The 19,519-nt window shown below is 41.7% G+C and overlaps 2 protein-coding genes across 12 annotated transcripts; one reads left to right on the top strand and one right to left on the bottom strand.

Moving 5' to 3' along the window:
* The first annotated feature begins 235 nt into the window (after nt 1-235).
* Nucleotides 236-14,416, top strand: taf1 (TAF1 RNA polymerase II, TATA box binding protein (TBP)-associated factor). Of its 11 annotated transcripts, none has more exons than XM_061055469.1 (41): nt 236-555; nt 1,181-1,295; nt 1,511-1,634; nt 1,723-1,839; nt 2,007-2,129; nt 2,297-2,535; nt 2,641-2,856; nt 2,968-3,207; nt 3,290-3,527; nt 3,685-3,792; nt 3,903-4,070; nt 4,163-4,290; nt 4,568-4,675; nt 4,811-4,984; nt 5,088-5,261; nt 5,360-5,464; nt 5,571-5,771; nt 5,855-5,996; nt 6,465-6,595; nt 6,671-6,751; nt 6,842-6,991; nt 7,086-7,205; nt 7,474-7,649; nt 7,752-7,984; nt 8,087-8,294; nt 8,638-8,803; nt 9,017-9,228; nt 9,306-9,414; nt 9,508-9,606; nt 9,689-9,866; nt 10,002-10,069; nt 10,162-10,284; nt 10,380-10,472; nt 10,604-10,688; nt 10,817-10,884; nt 11,332-11,448; nt 11,798-11,905; nt 12,090-12,185; nt 12,511-12,733; nt 12,816-12,987; nt 13,346-14,416. In XM_061055469.1, exons 2-41 carry the CDS (start codon nt 1,182-1,184, stop codon nt 13,560-13,562), a joined length of 5,952 nt encoding a protein of 1,983 aa, XP_060911452.1. In that variant the 5' UTR covers nt 236-555; nt 1,181; the 3' UTR covers nt 13,563-14,416. The 11 variants fall into 11 exon arrangements, with proteins under 11 accessions (XP_060911452.1, XP_060911449.1, XP_060911448.1 ...); XM_061055466.1 differs by having other exon boundaries at nt 10,604-10,694; XM_061055465.1 differs by having other exon boundaries at nt 8,638-8,809.
* A 285-nt stretch (nt 14,417-14,701) lies between these two features.
* Nucleotides 14,702-19,507, bottom strand: LOC132988216 (SLAIN motif-containing protein-like). The gene is made up of 7 exons (XM_061055470.1): nt 18,358-19,507; nt 17,524-17,660; nt 17,166-17,285; nt 16,880-16,978; nt 16,503-16,799; nt 15,863-15,982; nt 14,702-15,750 (listed from the first exon to the last, which is right to left on the bottom strand). The coding sequence occupies exons 1-7, from the start codon at nt 18,771-18,773 to the stop codon at nt 15,491-15,493; spliced, it is 1,449 nt and encodes a 482-aa protein (XP_060911453.1). The 5' UTR covers nt 18,774-19,507; the 3' UTR covers nt 14,702-15,490.
* Between the last annotated feature and the right edge of the window lie 12 nt (nt 19,508-19,519).

The following is a 19,519-nucleotide window of genomic DNA, read 5'->3' as shown; positions in this document are numbered from 1 at the left end:
AAGGGACGAATTTGGGCAGATATTCACAAGTATTTAGTTCATAATTGAGAATTTCCTTTAGAAAAGTTTTGGCGCACGATGTTGTACAGCACATCGACTCATTTTGCTTCTTGTTGAAAGGCAGGTTTCCCACTTTCGAAGGAGAAACTGAACGCCTCATTCTGCTCATCCGGGTAATTTAGACTAGCCCACCACTAGCTAATGCTACTCCACTAGCTTAACTGGCGGTGCGGTTGTGCTGCTGGCTGCAGTTCGCAGCGGAGCCGCACACAAATATTAATAAAAAGAGAAGTTTAAACCAAACCTCTGCGCTGAATAAAACGCATTCTGTGATGTTTTATTTTGAGCTCATCGAGCTGTTGCAGTCAAAGAACAGTTATTTAAGCAATTTAAAGTAGCGTATAACAAGTTAGTTTGTCTTGCAGAGGTAAGCTAACTTAGCTACTTTGCAAGGCTGATTGTGATTGAATTGTATTTAATTATTATCATTTAGAGGAAACGGAAAGCTGGCTTCAACTAAAGCTGACCTGATCGGAAGTTAGGTGACTACAAAAGGTACGTTTATGTTTCACCTCTGACAGTCCTGACTTTGTTTACACGAGTTAGCTCACGTTAGCCGACGCAGCCAGCTGATAATGCTCATCAGTGAAGACTATAACTGATCAATACGACAGTCAGTGATGGACGCAGTGTGAGTGCATACACTAAGGAGATGTCAAGACAGTGAGTAACATTAATCTCAACAGGGTTTAACGTAAGATAACTCAAGTAAGGCTTCTATGTTTTGATAATAATAAGAGCTCCATCACTCATACATGATCATGGTGATCCTTCATTGTGTTTGTCACTCAGTTCATTCAAGATTCAAGAGTTGTATTTGTCACATGCTCATACAGATGTGCAGTGAAATGGACTGTTCCGCAAGGCCATGCAATAAACACTCAAATTACTAATACACATATATACAGTAAAATAGAATATAATGTCAAAAATAAAAAAAAGAATTATTTGAATGTACAAAATATAAAATATAGAGTAATGTAAACAGTGTAAAGTATCCAGGGTGTCAAAGTGCAATGTGCAGATTGGAATGTGTGGTGTGTGTGCATCATGTAATCACAGTTCTGTTTTGTTTTAGGAGCAGTATTAGGAGCTTAAACTTTAATCTTTTCCCTTTAAGGATGTCGGACTCAGACAGTGACGAGGACCAGGATCGTCCTTTCTCCATAACCGGCTTCCTCTTCGGAAACATCAACGAAGATGGACAACTAGAGGATGACAGTGTCCTGGACAATGTGTGTGTCTTACATACTTTTCTATAATAGATGTAGAAATAAATTTCAGTAGTATCACTTCTATTTTGCAAACAACATTGTTAAATGTATTGAACAATGCTCAAGAGTAACTGTAGGAATTTCAAGTTTTTTGTTGTTGTTTTCTCTTTAATTTTCAGCACTTATTATGACATTTATTTCTGTTTCTGCTGGGGTTTTTTTTTGTGGCACCATAGGAGTCCAAAAAGCATCTGGCTGGTTTGGGTTCTCTCGGTCTGGGTTCACTCATTACAGAGATCACTGCCAATGATGAAGAGGAACAAGAAGACAGCAAAGAGTCTGGGAATGTGGATGCAGATGGTCAGATTACACGTGAAAGTTACATTTGCATTGATTGAGCCAGAAACAAGATGGAACAAAATGAAATAATATTTACCTTTTAATGCAGGTTGGGTGAAAAGCACGGAAGATGCAGTTGATTATTCTGATATCAGTGAGGTTGCTGAAGATGAGACTAAGAAGTATCGTCAGGCCATGGGCACTTTGCAGCCAAGCAGGAAAGCAGGTGATCAATTTACAGCTTCTAAGAGGCAGATTTTTTTAAATTAATGTTTCACTCAATTAAAGTTACACATGAATTATAAGTGTTTAACGTTACCAAGTAGTCATAAATGTTGCTGGGTTCATATTTAAATCATTCTAATTGAACATTTTCATGTTTTTATGTTGTAGATGATGATGATGACTATGATGCTGACTGCGAGGACATCGATTCTAAACTCATGCCACCTCCACCGCCACCAAGTCTTCCTACAGCAGCTAAGAAAGAGGAACCCTCAGCTCCGAGTACAAATGGTTAGGACATGTTTACTCGTGACTAGTCAATGTAGAGAAACAGAAACGTCAGTGAATCATAAATTCAACTCAATGTCAACTCTGGTTAAATTAGTCATTCTGATCACCCGTATCAGATAATGAGGTTAGATTGTCTCTGCTATTGCTGTCTTTTTCTCTCCTCACAGTTGGGGAAGAGGGTGATGGCATTATCCTGCCCTCCATCATCGCGCCATCCTCTACGGCTGATAAGGTTGACTTCAGCAGCTCCTCAGACTCAGAGTCAGAAACTGACCGTCCCTGTCAAGGCATGGGACCCGGCCCCCCAGATAGACTCACCCTCCCTCTTGCTGGCATCATGCAGAAAGATGCAGCCAAAGCACTGCCAGGTGTCACAGAGCTCTTTCCAGAGTTCAGGCCCGGAAGGGTAAAGCACCTTTTTTTTTTTTTTTTTTACATGCCAAGAGTTTTACTTTATCACCATTTTAAAACAAGGACTGCACTTACACCCCTGTCTTGAATGTACTACCAGGTGCTCAGGTTCTTGCGACTGTTTGGTCCTGGAAAAAACATGCCCTCAGTTTGGAGGAGTGCCCGCAGGAAGAAGAAGAGGAAGCACAGAGACCCTCAGCCTGGGACCCCTCCTCCAGAAGGAGAGCCTACGGAGCAGAGCCAGGAGAAGAAGTCAGGATGGATTTATGAGTATTCACTTCCTCCACCTCCAGAGCAGTGTCTCTCTGATGATGAGGTAGATGCTCCATTGTTAAGAACTAGTTTAGGCTCCCATAATGTCAGACTGTAGTAGTCGGGCAATATGTCATCGTCTTCAGCTCTTAACATGCTTTTCTTTTCTGTCCAGATTACCATGATGGCTCCGGTTGAATCTAAATTCTCTCAGACTTGCGGTGATGGAGACAAAGAGGCAGAGTCTCGACCGAGAGTTGCAGAATGGCGATACGGTCCAGCCCAACTTTGGTATGACATGCTGGGCGTCTCTGAGGACGGAAGCAACTTCAACTACGGGTTCAAGCTGAAAGAGGAGTCCTGTGACTCTCCGAGGCAGGACGAGCCTAAAGAAATCACAGAGACCCCACATGAGGTATGCAGACCTGGACATCCGTAGAAATAACAGGATACGTATTTTCATTGTGTTTCTGATATTTTGTATAATTCTCCTGTAGTTTCTGAGGCGAGAAGACGATGGTAATGATGACAATGACAGTGAAAATGGAGAAAAGGATGGACAAACCCTTGAGAACGAGCTCTTCCTGATGGTCACTCAGCTGCAATGGGAGGACGATATTATTTGGAATGGAGAGGAAGTGAAACACAAGGGCACCAAGACTCAGAGAGCTAGCCTGGCTGGATGGCTCCCCTCTAGCATGACCCGAAATGCCAACGCTTACAATGCACAGCAAGGTAAGAAAAAAAGACATACGTATATAACTTGAAATGAGTCTTGTGATGCAAGCTTCATACTTAAATAACTACATTTGAAAGTGTTCTATTGTATTTGAATTGTATTGGAGCAGCTTGTAAAAATTCATGTGTGTGAAAGAAGACCAATCTTTTACAGGTCTGACAAGAAGTAATTCCCAGCTTGTGCCACCCACACCTCCACCTATGCCCAAAGCTTCTTCAATCTCCGGCCCAAAGAGAGACAAAAACAACCATGATCATCAAGGTGAGTGAATTTTCTAGGCACAGACGCACATGATGGATTCATCTAGGAACCAGCACTTTTTAATCTTTCCTAATTTCTCGTTCTCTGCATTCTCTTCATTTGTTGTGCAGCCTCTCATGAAGAAGACTCTCCCTGGTTCTCCATTTTCCCCATTGACAATGAGGAGTTGGTTTATGGACGCTGGGAAGATAACATCATCTGGGATGACCAGGAGATGGACCGCATGCTCATGCCACCTGTTCTTACTCTGGATCCCAATGATGAAAATATCATCCTAGGTAAATTTAAAATTCCCATTGTGTGTTGGTCATTCACATGCATTTCTTTTTTTTGCTTTTCTTCAAAATTGACATCTTACTGTCTCTTGTAGAAATACCTAATGAAAAAGAGGAGATGACTTCTCATTCCCCGTCAAAGGAGAATAAGAAGGAAACGGCAATCAAAAAGAGCCGCATCCTGCTGGGGAAGACCGGTGTGATAAAAGACGAGCCACAGCAGGTAAGCTGGCTCAGGTTTGTTACTGTGAAACGGCATAATAACGATAACGTGAACATGGGGGTTATTTGGAGCAGAAATTGGTAAAAGTCAATCTGTGATAAGGAAGCTTAGGGCAGACATATGCGGTAAAATGAACGTGATTAAAGGTTTACACCTCAGGCTACACAGGGAATGCTGTGCATGCTGTGAGTAGGGAAGAATTAGAATATTATCTAAACATCTCATTGAACAGGTTTGATTGACTTACATTGAGAACTGTATTTCTTTCTCCTCTCAGAACATGTCTCAGCCTGAGGTCAAGGACCCCTGGAACCTCTCCAATGATGAGTTCTACTATCCTAAACAGCAGGGCCTGAGGGGCACTTTTGGTGGAAACATCATCCAGGTGAGATAAACCTAACAAGATGTGATCAATGTGAAGAAGCTTTGAATTGTGATCCATTCTTTATATTTTCACAGAAACAAAGAGACACAGAGCAATAACCTGTGACTTTTTTTTCCTTCTTTTTTTCCTTTACAGCACTCCATCCCAGCACTGGAGCTTAGGCAGCCCTTCTTCCCCACTCACATGGGGCCCATGAAACTACGACAGTTTCACCGTCCGACTCTGAAGAAGTACTCGTTTGGATCTTTGGCTCAGCCCGGTCCACATGCTGTCCAGCCGCTGCTCAAACACATCAAGAAAAAGGCCAAGGTGTGTCCCTGCTCACAACAAGCACACGATCACTCGGGTAACCTCAAAGTGTTTTGCTATGTTAATGGTGTACTAAGTGTTTGTTTTAATATATGTTGCATAGATGCGAGAGCAGGAGCGGCAGGCGGCGGGAGGAGGAGACATGTTCTTCATGCGAACGCCACAGGACCTGACGGGGAAAGATGGAGACTTGATCCTTGCAGAGTACAGTGAAGAATACCCGCCGCTCATTATGCAAGTCGGCATGGCCACCAAGATCAAAAACTACTACAAAAGAGTGAGTGTAGTCTTTGCGCCTGTGCTTTCTACTCATCACGTTTTTATATGGATATAATAATTCAAATATGTCATGATGTTTGTTTGTGTGTTCTTCAGAAACCTGGTAAAGATCCTGGAGCACCTGACTGTAAATACGGAGAGACTGTGTACTGCCACACGTCCCCTTTCCTGGGTTCTCTGCATCCAGGGCAGCTTCTCCAGGTCAGCATCATCACAGACAGAGACTCAGTACTCAGATATGATATGCAAGGCATCACTGCACTCTTAGCCTGGCTAATCATGAAATGCTATGTCTTTTCTATTTCAGGCATTTGAAAACAACCTTTTCCGTGCTCCGATCTACCAGCACAAGATGCCAGAGACTGATTTCTTAGTTCTACGAACGCGTCATGGCTTGTACATCAGAGAGATTGTGGACATTATTGTAGTGGGGCAGGCGTGTCCTTTGTTTGAGGTTCCCGGGCCAAACTCCAAACGAGCAAATACTCACATCAGAGATTTCCTCCAGGTATGTTCGTTTGCTCCACATTTTCCCAGACACACAAGATGTCATTGGTGCAAATACCGAGCTCTCATCCCGGTCTTCTGCAGGTCTTCATTTACCGCCTGTTCTGGAAGAGCAAAGACAGACCCCGCAGAATCCGCATGGAGGATATAAAGAAAGCTTTCCCGTCACACTCGGAGAGTAGCATCAGGAAACGATTGAAACTCTGCGCTGACTTCAAACGTACAGGTAGACGAGGCTCTTTGGTAAACTCTGCACCCTGTATATCCATCATTCAGTCGTCACTATCAATTGTTTGACTAACCTGCCTAAGCTGTGCTACATCAGAGCAGTATTGAGGTTATAGAGAGTGCTGTTTGAAACTGCATGAGCTCAGACACGTGTGTGTGTGCGCCTTGAACTGACAGACAGGAATCTGTGCAGGGTCAGAGCTTTTTACAACTTCTATGGATTTTGCCCTCAAGGTAAGATGTAGGCTAAGGACAGTATCAAGACACAAGAAGCAAAATGTTAGTAAATCACATAAGATATTTCTGTTTTCTATAATGTTATCGCCGTTACAAAAAGTCTGACATAAAAGTTTCCAAACTCTGACTAGAAGATGTTTTGTTTTTTTGGCATAATGCTGTATTTTATGATCACCTGTAAGACAGCAGGGAGGAGAAGACTTCTAACTGTGTGTTGTAATCATGTCAGGGATGGACTCTAACTGGTGGGTGCTGAAGCCTGACTTCAGATTGCCCACAGAGGAGGAGATCAGGGCCATGGTGTCTCCAGAGCAGTGCTGCTCTTATTACAGCATGCAGGTGGCAGAGCAGAGACTCAAGGTAACGCAATCTAGAATCCTATATTTACCACAGGTGAGTATTGTTGCACTAAAAGCTATTTTACAACCCGTTTAGGATGCTGGATATGGTGAGAAATCCTTCTTTGCTCCAGACGAGGAGAATGAAGAGGACTTTCAAATGAAGATTGATGATGAGGTATTGATCAAAAAAAGCTTCCTCATAATGGGGTAAAATGTTTCCAGAATTGAAATGACAAATAAGCTCATCATGTGTCACTTATGATAGGTGCGGACAGCTCCCTGGAACACAACAAGAGCCTTCATTTCTGCCATGAAAGGGAAATGCCTGTTGGAGGTGACTGGTGTAGCAGATCCTACAGGCTGCGGGGAAGGTTTCTCTTACGTGAAAGTGCCCAACAAGCCCACTCAACAAAAGGTCTGACGAGTCATAAACGTGAACTCTTATCAGCCATTGTTCTGCCTTGTTTTTGAGTAGAGGAGGAAAACTTCCATCCTGTTTGTTTTTGCAGGATGATAAAGAGCCACAGCCTGCCAAGAAGACAGTTACGGGGACAGACGCTGATCTGAGGAGGCTGTCGCTGAAGAATGCCAAACAGCTGCTGCGCAAGTTTGGTGTACCGGAAGAAGAGGTAAGACCAGGGTGATACACTAGAACACTAAACTGTTATACGACTTAACTTTGTGGTCAAAGAGACTGTCTTCCAATAAGAGGATCTCAGGTTTGATAACAGCCCTGAGTTCAAGCAGACACTACATATAGATGGCAATTAATGCAATATATATGTGATTTAAAGTGTCGCAGCAGATCAGGGTTGATTAGATTTTGGAAATGTCTTCATAAGTACAAATGCAAGACAGGTTTGCTTTCTTATTTGGTTGTGTCTTTTTATGCATTAGATCAAAAAGCTGTCCCGTTGGGAGGTGATTGACGTGGTGAGAACCATGTCCACAGAGCAGGCGCGCTCAGGTGAAGGTCCAATGAGCAAGTTTGCCCGAGGCTCCCGCTTCTCGGTTGCTGAACATCAGGAGCGCTACAAGGAAGAGTGCCAGAGGATCTTTGACCTGCAGAACAAGTGGGACTCCTATGTTAAATGTGTTTATTCATGTATAGATTGTGTTTCTGTCTGAGCAAACTCTTGAGGTTTTTTTTTTCCCTTGTTACAACCCTGCCACAGAGTGCTGGAGTCCACCGAGGTGCTCTCCACAGACACAGACAGCAGCTCCGCAGAGGACAGTGACTTTGAGGAGATGGGGAAGAACATAGAGAACATGCTGCAGAACAAGAAGACGAGCTCCCAGCTTTCCAGAGAGAGGGAGGAGCAGGAGAGGAAGGAGCTGCAGAGGATGCTGATGGGGGAAGAGAGCGATCGTGACCACAAGGGACGCAAGGAGCGGCGCAAAGGCTTGTGTGAGTCATGGCGCTCTGAGGACTCGTCTGCCGAAGACTTTGAGGGTTGAATATGTTGTTTTCATTTCTGACTGTGAGCTTTACTTCTTTTTCACTCTACAGCCAGCTCCTTATCCACCAGTTCCCACAAGGACGACGACACGTCCTCCGTCACCAGCTTAAACTCCTCGGCCACCGGACGCAGACTCAAAATCTATCGTACCTTTAGAGACGAGGATGGCAAGGAATATGTGCGCTGTGAGACGGTTCGCAAAGCCTCAGTCATCGACGCTTACCTCAGGATCAGACAAACCAAGGATGATGAATTCATGTGAGTCTGTTTGGATAAAACCACTGCATCACGTCAAGATTATTCTCAATTGTACAGCTTGATGAATTACAATCATGTTTATTTTCTATCATGATTCATTGGTAAGATGAATACTGATGATTTTATTGCTCTGCACCTAGAATGCAAGTTTTGAAGCAGCTGCACACAACATATGCTATGATTGCTGTTTCAATGCTCTGTACATGAAATACTGTGTGTAAAAAGTCTTGCTTGTTAATAGTGAAGAATCAAGTTGCTGCTTAATTAATCTTTTTTTTTTCCATCATCTCAACTGAAAGAGTGAATATTAAACAGCCCGTACTCTGTGTCTTTGTATTTGCAGACGAAAGTTTGCCCTCTTCGATGAGCAGCACAGAGAAGAAATGAGGAAGGAGCGACGGCGTATTCAGGAGCAGCTGAGGAGGCTGAAGAGGAACCAGGAGAAGGACAAGATCAAAGGACCTCCAGAGAAGAAGGCCAAGAAGGTCAAGGAGAGACCAGACCTCAAGGTAAAAGTAAGCTTGCTGACTCAGTTCTATACTCTCTATCTCTTTTCCTTTTATCACCAACTTGTTGGTTCATAGCCTCATGCAGACTTCAAGCAGACTTGTTTCTGTTGCTGTAGATAATACATCCATTCATAGTTTTGTTCTTTAAGTATTATTAACATGCAGCACATGTCGATTATTTCGTGTTCCTTAATGTTTGCCTCTTTCCGCTAGCTAAAGTGCGGCGCGTGTGGAGCCATTGGACACATGAGGACCAACAAGTTTTGCCCGCTGTACTATCAGACCAACGCACCGCCTTCTAACCCTGTTGCCATGACAGAGGAGCAGGAGGAGGAGCTGGAGAAGACTGTCATCCACAACGACAACGAGGAGCTCATCAAGGTGGAGGGCACCAAGATCGTACTGGGAAAACAGCTGATTGAGAGGTAACTGATTGTTCAGGTTTAACTGATGTTCTGTTGCCTCGCCTCTCTGCCGTTTCTAACATTTATGTCGTCTACAGTGCTGATGAGGTGCGCAGAAAGTCTCTAGTACTTAAGTTTCCCAAGCAACAGCTTCCACCAAAGAAGAAGAGACGCGTAGGCAGCGCAGTGCACTGTGACTATCTCAATGTAAGACATGTTTTTACTCTTTGTTCGAACACATTTGAACTGAGAGTCTCCTCTGCTCGTCTTTAAGAATGTTTTTGTTCTTGTAAATCACAGAAACCACACAAGGCGATCCACCGGCGACGCACTGACCCCATGGTGACCTTGTCTTCTGTGCTAGAGAGCATCATCAACGACATGCGGGACCACCCCAATGTAAGATCCCTCACGCACTCGCTCCCATTCACCTCCTCTTCCGCACTTCTGTCTCCTTACTACTCTCGCCTTCTCCATGTAGACCTATCCATTCCACACGCCTGTTAATGCAAAGGTGGTTAAGGATTACTACAAGATCATCACACGGCCCATGGACCTGCAGACGCTGAGGGAGAACGTACGGAAGCGGATGTACCCATCCAGGGAGGAGTTCAGAGAGGCCGTGGAAGTTATCGTCAAAAACAGCGCCACCTACAATGGTACTGTATTATTATAAGAAAAAAAAATGAAACGAGCTCTACTTAAGGAAGACCCTTGCTCAGGAGTTGGACTGAATTGAAACATCAAATGTTAAAGTGTTAATGAGATGGCTGTCTTATTTTTGGTTCCGTCAGGGGCAAAACATCCAATAACACAGGTTGCACAGTCCATGCTGGACCTGTGTGATGCTAAACTCAAAGAGGTGCGTGTCAATATTTGTGTTTTTTCATTATCTTCCTGCATTTTTCTTTATTTTCACCACTAACTAATATGTATATATGTGTATGTGTGTAGAAAGAGGACAGGCTGGTGAGGCTGGAGAAAGCCATCAACCCGTTACTGGATGACGACGATCAGGTGGCCTTCTCCTTCATCCTGGACAACATCGTGACCCAGAAAATGATGGTGGTTCCTGATGTGAGTCTCTGTTTTCCTACCTGAATCCATTTAAGACTACAAATGAGTTTATCTGAAATCAGATCCCTCCCAATAACTTATTTTCTTCACTTTAGTCGTGGCCATTCCATCATCCCGTCAACAAAAAGTTTGTGCCTGATTATTATAAAGTGATAGTAAACCCCATGGATCTGGAGAGTATCCGCAAGGTAGGAGTTATACAAATTATCAACTTTAAAACAAATACAGTTATCTGAGTCTCTTGATATATGCACTACAAAGATTGATACAGAAAGAGTCCTTTTCTTGCACTTGTATATAATTTGTTCTTCTTCTACAGAATATCTCCAAACACAAATATCAAAACAGAGAGGTGTTCCTTTCAGATGTTGGTCTTATCCATACCAACAGTATCAAGTACAATGGTAAAGGTGTCAGCATCACTTTTTTATTTTGAACTTTTATCAAACATAACGACCACTTGAGAGGGGAGTTTTCTAGCTAAGGCAAAAAGTTGTGTAAAGTTCAAATACTCTTTATTTGTGTGTCACAGGTCCTGACAGTCCTTACACAAAGACCGCCCTGGATATCGTCAATGTGTGCAAACAAACCCTGGCAGAGGTAATTTAATGTCAGGGGGAAGGATCATGTTAATGAGCATTTATACAGTATGTTACCTTCTCTGGGCTGGGCAGGGCTTTAGTATATTTTCAGGATAGCATGATAGCATTGTTATGATGCAATGATATGTTTTCCATCTGCTTTTCATCTCCTATTATTTTAGGAAAGTGTTTTTTTTAAATAAACATAACATCACATTGTCTAACAATATTGTTTTCTTCTTGAAAAAAACAAGTTGTACATCTTTTATTAAAATGTCTTCTATTTTACCCAAGTGCTTGGTTTAGATTCAGATTTGATTTAGACAAGGAGAACTTGTATTTTTTACTCTGGCTGAGTTGAACCCTAAAAAGATAAACCTACATCTGAAACAAATTAATAACAAATCGTATTAAAAAAACAAAAAAACACCTGTCTTATAATAATCACCTTTGTTTGCTCCTCCAGTATGATGAGCACTTGACCCAGTTGGAGAAGGACATCTCCACTGCTAAAGAGGCCGCTCTGGACGCAGCAGATCTGGAGTGTCTCGACCCAATGACTCCCGGGCCGTACACACCTCAGGTAGGAGAGTAGCCTTGGACCGGTTTTGTTAATAAGCAAATGCAAGTTTTTACTGGATATTTTTTGCTACACTTAATGCAGACTTGATTAGTTTCATCTGTTTATAATGTGCCACACAAGGTAGTGTAAACTTCTCTAGATGTAGTAGTCTCCTTCACTTCTTGTAGTACTCCTGACCCTTCTATTTCCTCACTTGATCTACACTAATTCTCCTGTCCAGACTTTAACTTTTCATCTGCACAACATAGTTGTCTTCACTCTAGTGTTTCCTTATTTCCACCCTGTTTTTTCGCTTCACCTTTTCCCTGTCTCTCCTTGTGTGTGCGTCCCTCTGTGTGGTGTTGGCCAGCCTGCTGATCTTTTTGACAGCGGGGCTTCGGGGAGTCTGCCCAGAGAGACCAGCAGCCTTTTCTCTGAGGGACCGCTAGTGGTTGCTCCCGAGAAGAGAGGGGGGCAGGTATGGAGAGAGACAAAAATAAAGGCTCACAACCACACGCCACCTCTCCCTCAAGCTATCCTCTCATTACCCAGCTTCTTATTCAAACTTGCCATACTAGAACATAACAGACATTACTGTGTGAAAGTGTTTTCTTTTGCTTTTTTGTTCTCCCTTCAAGAGTATTTTTTCATCTTTCCCCCAGGGTCGCCACAGCAGAAGACCCGGGGAGGAAGAGTCGGACGTGGACATTGAAGGCTTTGAAGAGGATGATGATGGCAAACCTAAGACTCCTGCTCCGGTAAGAAAAACAGACCACTGAAGGGAATTTAGTCACACCTGCTGTAGATTCATTCATATCAATACCAGTTTTCAATAGAGGGGCTTGATGGTATAATTCGGTTTATATATATACATATATATACATATATATATAACTGAGGAAGCCATTTCTTTCCACGCTGTCAGCAGTTTTTATTTGTGTCAGACAGAAAGTGACCAAATACCCTCTTGCCAAATTTGAGCTTCAGAATGTTCCATTATTCTTTTCTCCGTTATACATGACTTTTTTTTTTAATCGTCCGTCTCTGACTGAGGGAACTTCCTGTGTTTTTTTTTTTTTTCAGGCTGAGGACGCAGATGGAGATCTAGAGGATGACGACGACGATGAGGAAATGTTACTGCCACCTCGCAGACGGCTGCACGACCGTGATGAAGAGGAGGAGGAGGAAGAAGACGAGGATGGAAGATCTAACCGCCCGGCCCAGGCCAGCGTGCTGTACCAGGACCTGCTCATGTCTGACGGAGAGGATGACGCTAGCGAAGAGGAGGGCGACAACCCTTTCTCCTGTAAGTGTCGCAGCTGTACTTACATCAAAAGCTCTAAAAACAGTGTGCAGATTTTTTACCATTCATCATGTGTCTCCTGCAGCCATTCAGCTGTCAGAGAGTGGGAGTGACTCGGACAGAGAGGTGGATGTTCGACCTGCGCCTCCACGGAGAACCCAAGAGACGGCTCGTATGGGCATGGAGCAGGACGAGAGCATGATGTCATACGAAGGGGACGGGCCTGATGAGCCTCACATGGAAGACAGCAATGTCAGGTAGAGATTGCCATCAATAAAGACAATCCATTCTCGGTACAAAATAAAATGCGTCAGATATAAGTATACAAAACAACAAATATGAACCAAGAGTTTTTTGTATCTGCAAAAAGAAACAACAAAAATTTCTACCTGTGATTAATAACCGATAAATCTACACGACCTGTATGTCACCAGAAGAACTTTTTTTTTTTTTATTAGCATTAATCAATGCAGCTCTGTTTTGAGAATCTGGAGAATAGATATCAATGAAATGAATTCAAAAACAAGACTAGGCATGTTTATTATTAACCACTATATAAAGAAATAATGGAGTTGAATCAAACCAACAAAATGTTTGTTGCTTTCTCTGTCTCAGTTACGGCAGCTATGAGGAGACTGAGAGCCGCAGTCAGCTGCAGCCCTCCAGCATGGGAAACGGAGACTACGGCATCAGCGAGGAGGAGGAAGATGAAGAAGATGAAGCGCGGAGGAGAGGCCCGGCTGTGCTCTCCCAGGTTCAGCTCAGTGAAGACGAAGAGAGCGAGGAGTTCAGATCCATCGGGGGAGACAGCGACATGGACTCAGACAACTAGTTAGGTTTATTGTTTTTTTTATTAAGAAGACAGTGTTTATAAGTGTCGTTTTAAAATGAAGACAAGGAGCTTTGCGAGGAGGTCGTTTTGTAATATTTTGTAAATGATGTCTAATGTTAATAGCTTCCTCCTGTACTGTTGTACCTGCAGTATGGCACATTGTAAATTTCAGTTTGCCTTTTTTATGTCGAGTGATTATTGTGTACTACGATGTGTTTTAACATGGAAGTGTTAAGATGTCTTTTACTCTTTGAATCATTCGTACCCTGCGCTCACAAAAGACCAGCTGTTTATTCTAACCAACTGAATAATTACAAACAAGAGTAAACAGACTTAAGGTGTAATGAGTTTTCTTTTTGTATTTTTAAAACATTTTTCTAGCAATAATAAATCGTTTTCCTCTTTTGCGGTTGAAATACAATTAGACATTTAAATCAGGAACACTGTGTATAAATTATAATGTCCTGAATGAGACATTATTCTCCAGTTGCTAAAAGCGTTTATTAAAGTGGTCTAACTTTACACACTCTCTACTCAGCTGTCCTTTGAGAGGATCAAAGGGATTCTGGTCCATGTTCAGTTTGGATGTATCAAGTGAAAAGTTAACATTCATTTCCTCATCAGCTGGGATTCTGTGTAGGAAAGAATCAGACAATAGTAATCATCCACTTCCTTTTCTGTAAGAACGCTTTCAAAGAACTTCCTCTTCAAATTCTTCAAATGCTTCCCCTTGTTGAAATGACAACACACCCATCTTTAGAGACAGCATTAACACTTTACCAAAGCAAAATGTGACGGATGCTTTGTGTGCAGGTGAGGTCACTAAAACTGACAGCTTGAAGGCTACAAAGTAACACCTGATTGTGTTGTGTGATTATTTTATTGTCTCTGGTCATCATGAAAATCTTGTAAAACACATGATTTACGTAAGTAATGTGGTAAAAAGTGAGCCCACTCCAGGAACTGGGTACTGTCATGCGTGTTGGCTTGGGCTCGACAAAATGAATGCTTTTACAAATACAGAAAAAAATTGTGTTTTCTGCCCGACCAACAGTCTAAAAATCCAAGTATAGTTGAAGTAAAACTGCATGTAGAGTGAGTTGATGTGTCCTATTCAGACACAGAAAGCAGGGCAGAGGTCAAACAGAGCTGAACAGAAGTTTAATAGATTTGCTATGAATTAAAGAAATAACATTGTGAAAGTTGCATTGGACAACATGCTTCAGCATTCATGGTCACCTCAGAAGATGATTTCAGGATAATGACAGGACAACTGTTGATCTGCTCTTTGGAAAGTAGAGTTAGATTAAAAAAACGATTTAGGAAAACACTTAAAACTGCAATAAAAAATAATAGGGTAGACTCATGTTGGTGTAGATATTTGTATTCAAGGTACAATGTTTCTAACATATCCATATTGTTCCCCTTTTTTTTTTAAATGACAATTGATCATATTACACCAACCTTAGCATCACTTCACTGACTCTATCAATTTCAGACGAGACTTAAGAGATATTTCTGATAACTTACAAAAATGTAAACCAGTTAACCTCGTAATACCTGCCCGATCTGACCTCATTAACACATACCGGTAGTTCAACAGGCTGCAAGATGTTTCATTTTGAATCACCTCTGCTTAAATTAAACAATTGAGAGTTTCAGTCAAACTTAAAAACTGTAAACTCAAACTTTTGACCTGAATTTTAAACTAACGCTAAGTCCTGATAAACCAGGCCTCAAACCTGGCCTCACAGATAAAGATGACTTCATGAATTCCTTCAAAATCCTACACTCCTTATAGGATAAAACCATAGAACGTAAATATTAATACATACTGTTAAAGTGGTTTAATACCAAAAAAATGTCTTGATGTTTAAATCCTACTTTAATGTTACATCACCATCGAGGTAATCAACTTGTAAAAACTTTCACCTTCGAGTGGATGGAACATTTCTGCCCCAAGCCAAAGAGGCTGACCTCTCGGGTGAGGCAAAAACACGTCCACTGAACGACAGGTATCCCATGGCGGAGTGAGGGATCCTGCAGGGGCTGGCAGACTGAGACCTCTGCTGCTTCTTCATCCGAGCTGAGACGTCCACCCCTGAGTGCACTGAGCCACTGGAGTTCTTCTGTGCTCCAGAACGTGATGGGGACCAGAAACCTGACCCTGTTATGGCAGGTGGTGGACCTGAGATGACAATTTGATGTTTATTTTTATGTTAAGTCTGTTTTTTAATAACATAAATGTTTATTTTATGTAAAAAGATTTGACAGATAAAATGTGACAAACAGATCCACACCTGATGTTGGATGACTGTCTTGATCAGCAGGTCCACAGCCGTCAGTGTCTAAACTTCGGTTGTTCCTCACAGCCTGGAGAGAGCGCAGGCTGGTCTGCCTGGTTCTGCCTGTTGATGTTGCTGCAAAACACCTCAGGGTTCACATTCACTCACTATTTCAACTGTAAGAAAAACATCTCTCAACAAACTCGTGTGTATCCTTTGTTTAATAAAACTGGAAAATGTATTTAACATCAGCTTAATCCATAAGAAAGAGGTTTAAAATGTTTAACAATACAAACATTTGTTCAAAATATTCATTAACAGGACCCTTTCTCATTTACCAACCTGTGTTTGAAAGTTATTACAGATCTTATTTTCTAACAAAGAAGAACAATTTCTCCTCTTCATACTATCTTTTTTAAATCTGTTTTGTTAATGAATGTCTTATGAAAGAGGGGAAGATCTTTCTGCTCCTTTCACAAGACATTCATTAACAAAACTCTGTTCATTCAAGAGTTGAGATTTTATGTTTGTATTTAGTTGTATTGTTTGGTCGATGAATGAAATAAACTTTACAAATAAATAAATAAATCATGTGAGAACATGCATAGCTCTTACTCAAAAATACGAATGCAGAAGTTGTGAATGCTCTCTGTACCTTGATTCTGAGCGAGCTTTAGCAGCTTGAACTGGGTGACTTGCTGTTGAAGTCTGGCCAGTTTTGGACTTTGACAACCCTGTTTGCCTCCTGATGCTGGAGACTGACACGGGGATGAGCTCAGCGACAGCAGACCGGGTAGCCAGCAAGAGGAAGAGGAAGCCTCGGCTTGACTTCCTGGAGTGAAGTCATCACTATTTTCGAAGGTGGTGTTAGAATAGGATGGCGACATCACTGTTGACTCAGGGCTCCTTCTTAGAGCAGTGGCTGGTGTGGAAACAAAGTCCTGTCTTAAACCTGAAAATATACATCAAAGTTATTACAATCAAACCTAAGCTGAGCAAACTCGTTCATCATAAACACTCTTCTCTACTCACTGGCTTCCTGTAAACGAGCCATTGTTCGCACATCTGTGATGTTGCGCAGTCTGTACCTTGTGGTTGTGAAGTCATTGGAGATGCTCAGCTCATTGATATCTGTGGAGATTAATAAAAGGAGATGTCTTAAATCTATCATCATGGTGGTCTTTTAGTAGAAATAAAATTGGCTGTAAAATTGAATATTTCTCCATCTTGATTTATTTTGTGTGATTAGTCAATGACAGAATTAAATTCTATGTCTCAGGGTATTTTGGAAAAAATATTGCTGTCATTATCATAATACCTAAAACATCAGAGGGATTCGTTGTTGAGCTGACAGGTGTTTTATCCAAAGAGGTGCCCACAGTCACATCCCCAGTATGTGGGAGAACTGCAGGACGTCTGTAGGAGTGACTGCCTGATCCTGTAAATACAGAGAGGGGCATGAGCTGGGGAACGATGATCAATATTCTCTCCTTTTCAACCTTAAACTGGACTAATAATCTAAAACACTGAACAAATTATTCTTTTTTTTGTTTCATGTTGTTGAAAGGGGAACAGTTTTCATGTATAAATCCATACTAATATCACAGTTTGTGCTCGCTGGGAAACCTCTTGCCAAACTGATCAACATTATGAAGTGAAAATGAGTCTGTGCTTACTTTCATCCAGTCTATTTATCAGTTGGCGACATGCTGCCTCCACCTCAGGACTGGGGTTATCCAGGACTTGTCGACACCATGTGAGAGCAGACTCAGTCTTCTCCTCAAACACCGGCTTCTTTGGAGACTCATATAACCTGTGAAAAAAAAAAACAGAGCACTGTCCCTTTGTTCACAACATATCCTAATGCTGCTCCAATAAAGAGCAGACATATTTTCTTGTTAAAAACTAGTCGTATGAAGAAGTACTTCCAATGACATCAACATGGCAGCCACTCAGACATTTGTATGTCTTTAAAAGTGTGCGTTGGCTTGTACAACAAATACATCTAGAGAATGCTCGTTGCAGCAGGTGGCTGTTCACCAATGAGTCGGATTCTGCTCGAGGTTTCTGCCTATAAATAGAAAGATTATTTGCCAGTGTGGCTTAGTAATTGCTCACTGGTCGATGTCAGGTCTCTGCAAATAATATTTAATAAATAATAATAACTAAAATATTTAAAATTGCAAATGCAATTGTTATCTACAACAGCAATAATAATAACAATAATGACAATAATAAACACAATATTCATTATTATTACTGTTATTGTTAGTGTTGGTATGATTATGATGGTTTTGATTATTATTGATAATATCAAATAATAATAACCATAATACTACCCAACATTTGTGCCAAAATCCCAAAAATGCACCCACTCACTATTCAGTAATATTTCATGAAATAGCTTTATTGTAATTTCACCCAAAATATTTGTATTTATTTATCAAACAAGGGCTGTATCTTTTAAAATGGAACGACACTAAGTCTTTTAGAGGTCTGACGGTACCTACCAGCTCTCTTCATCATTCACATCCTCCTCTACATCAAGGAGCTCTACCAAATCCAAGGCAGACTCTTCTTCCTCTGGATCCTCCTTCTTCCAAAGGTCTTTTTGACAATTATAGTTGTACAATATCCCGTCCACGGCTGGAAAAGGCAGCAATGAATTACACCCTGCCTTCAAGTTATTTAGTCTTAACCTAGCATCCATGGAATACGAGTGATTGTTACAACTTGTGATTCTCGGTTGCTCAGTGAGGGTCCAGATGCGGCTGTATGGATCTGAGTTCCCATCCTGCCTCCCAGAGCTGCTTTTCAACTCACTGAAGAGAAGATGAAGGTCTGAACTTGTGTCACACTCCACTGGAGGCTGATTGCTGAAATGCTGGCTCCAATCACTCTCCATGAGGCCTTGGTGGAGTTCCATATTCTTAATGAGTCCTCAAAACGTCTTACTTCTTCCCGCTCTTATCCAGTTAAGTTTTAGTCCACCTAAGCCCTCTATAAAACATTTACTGTAAATATATAACCACTTGAAGGTTCGAACTGCACTAGCAGCTACTGGGTTCCTTCACTGTGCATCTTTTGACCCACATTTGCTGAGTAGGGCTGTTAAGTATAGGCACACAACAGCTTGGATGGATTTAAAGAAGCATCATGAGCTTACCTGGATTAAAGAGTCCGTGAGTTGCTAAGAAAGACAAAAGTCTCTAAACATCACACCATCAGGACTAATATGAACATATATATTTGTATTTCTTTTTGTTTTTACTTCTTTGGTTAAGTCATAGGAGGTGCAATGTTGCTGTTCAAGCTGCCCAGGAGTTTTGAGCTCTTACTGCCCCAGTCATTACTGAGGATTTTTTTCTATCTAGTGTTAGGGCCTGTTTTTTTCCTCTATGTGTCCATTCATATGTTTTTTCTTGACTATAGTTGTAAAAAACCAAACTCATAGCTGAATGTGTTTTGTTGATTTCTTTCAACAGTAGCCGACATGACTCACTGAGCACACCTGAGGAAGTCGTACTGAGAAGTGTGTCAAGTAAAACAAGCACACAAACAGATTAGCACAAGATTTACAGCTTCCCTTACAAGCATGTACCCTACCTCACATTCTCCTCCTTTGTCACCCAAATGTCAAAGATCATAGCTACTTGTTTTTTTTTCTCACAA

The sequence above is a fragment of the Labrus mixtus genome, chromosome 14 (assembly GCF_963584025.1).
Source record: "Labrus mixtus chromosome 14, fLabMix1.1, whole genome shotgun sequence".
Lineage (NCBI taxonomy): Eukaryota > Metazoa > Chordata > Actinopteri > Labriformes > Labridae > Labrus > Labrus mixtus.
This window is presented reverse-complemented; position numbering and strand designations above follow the sequence as displayed.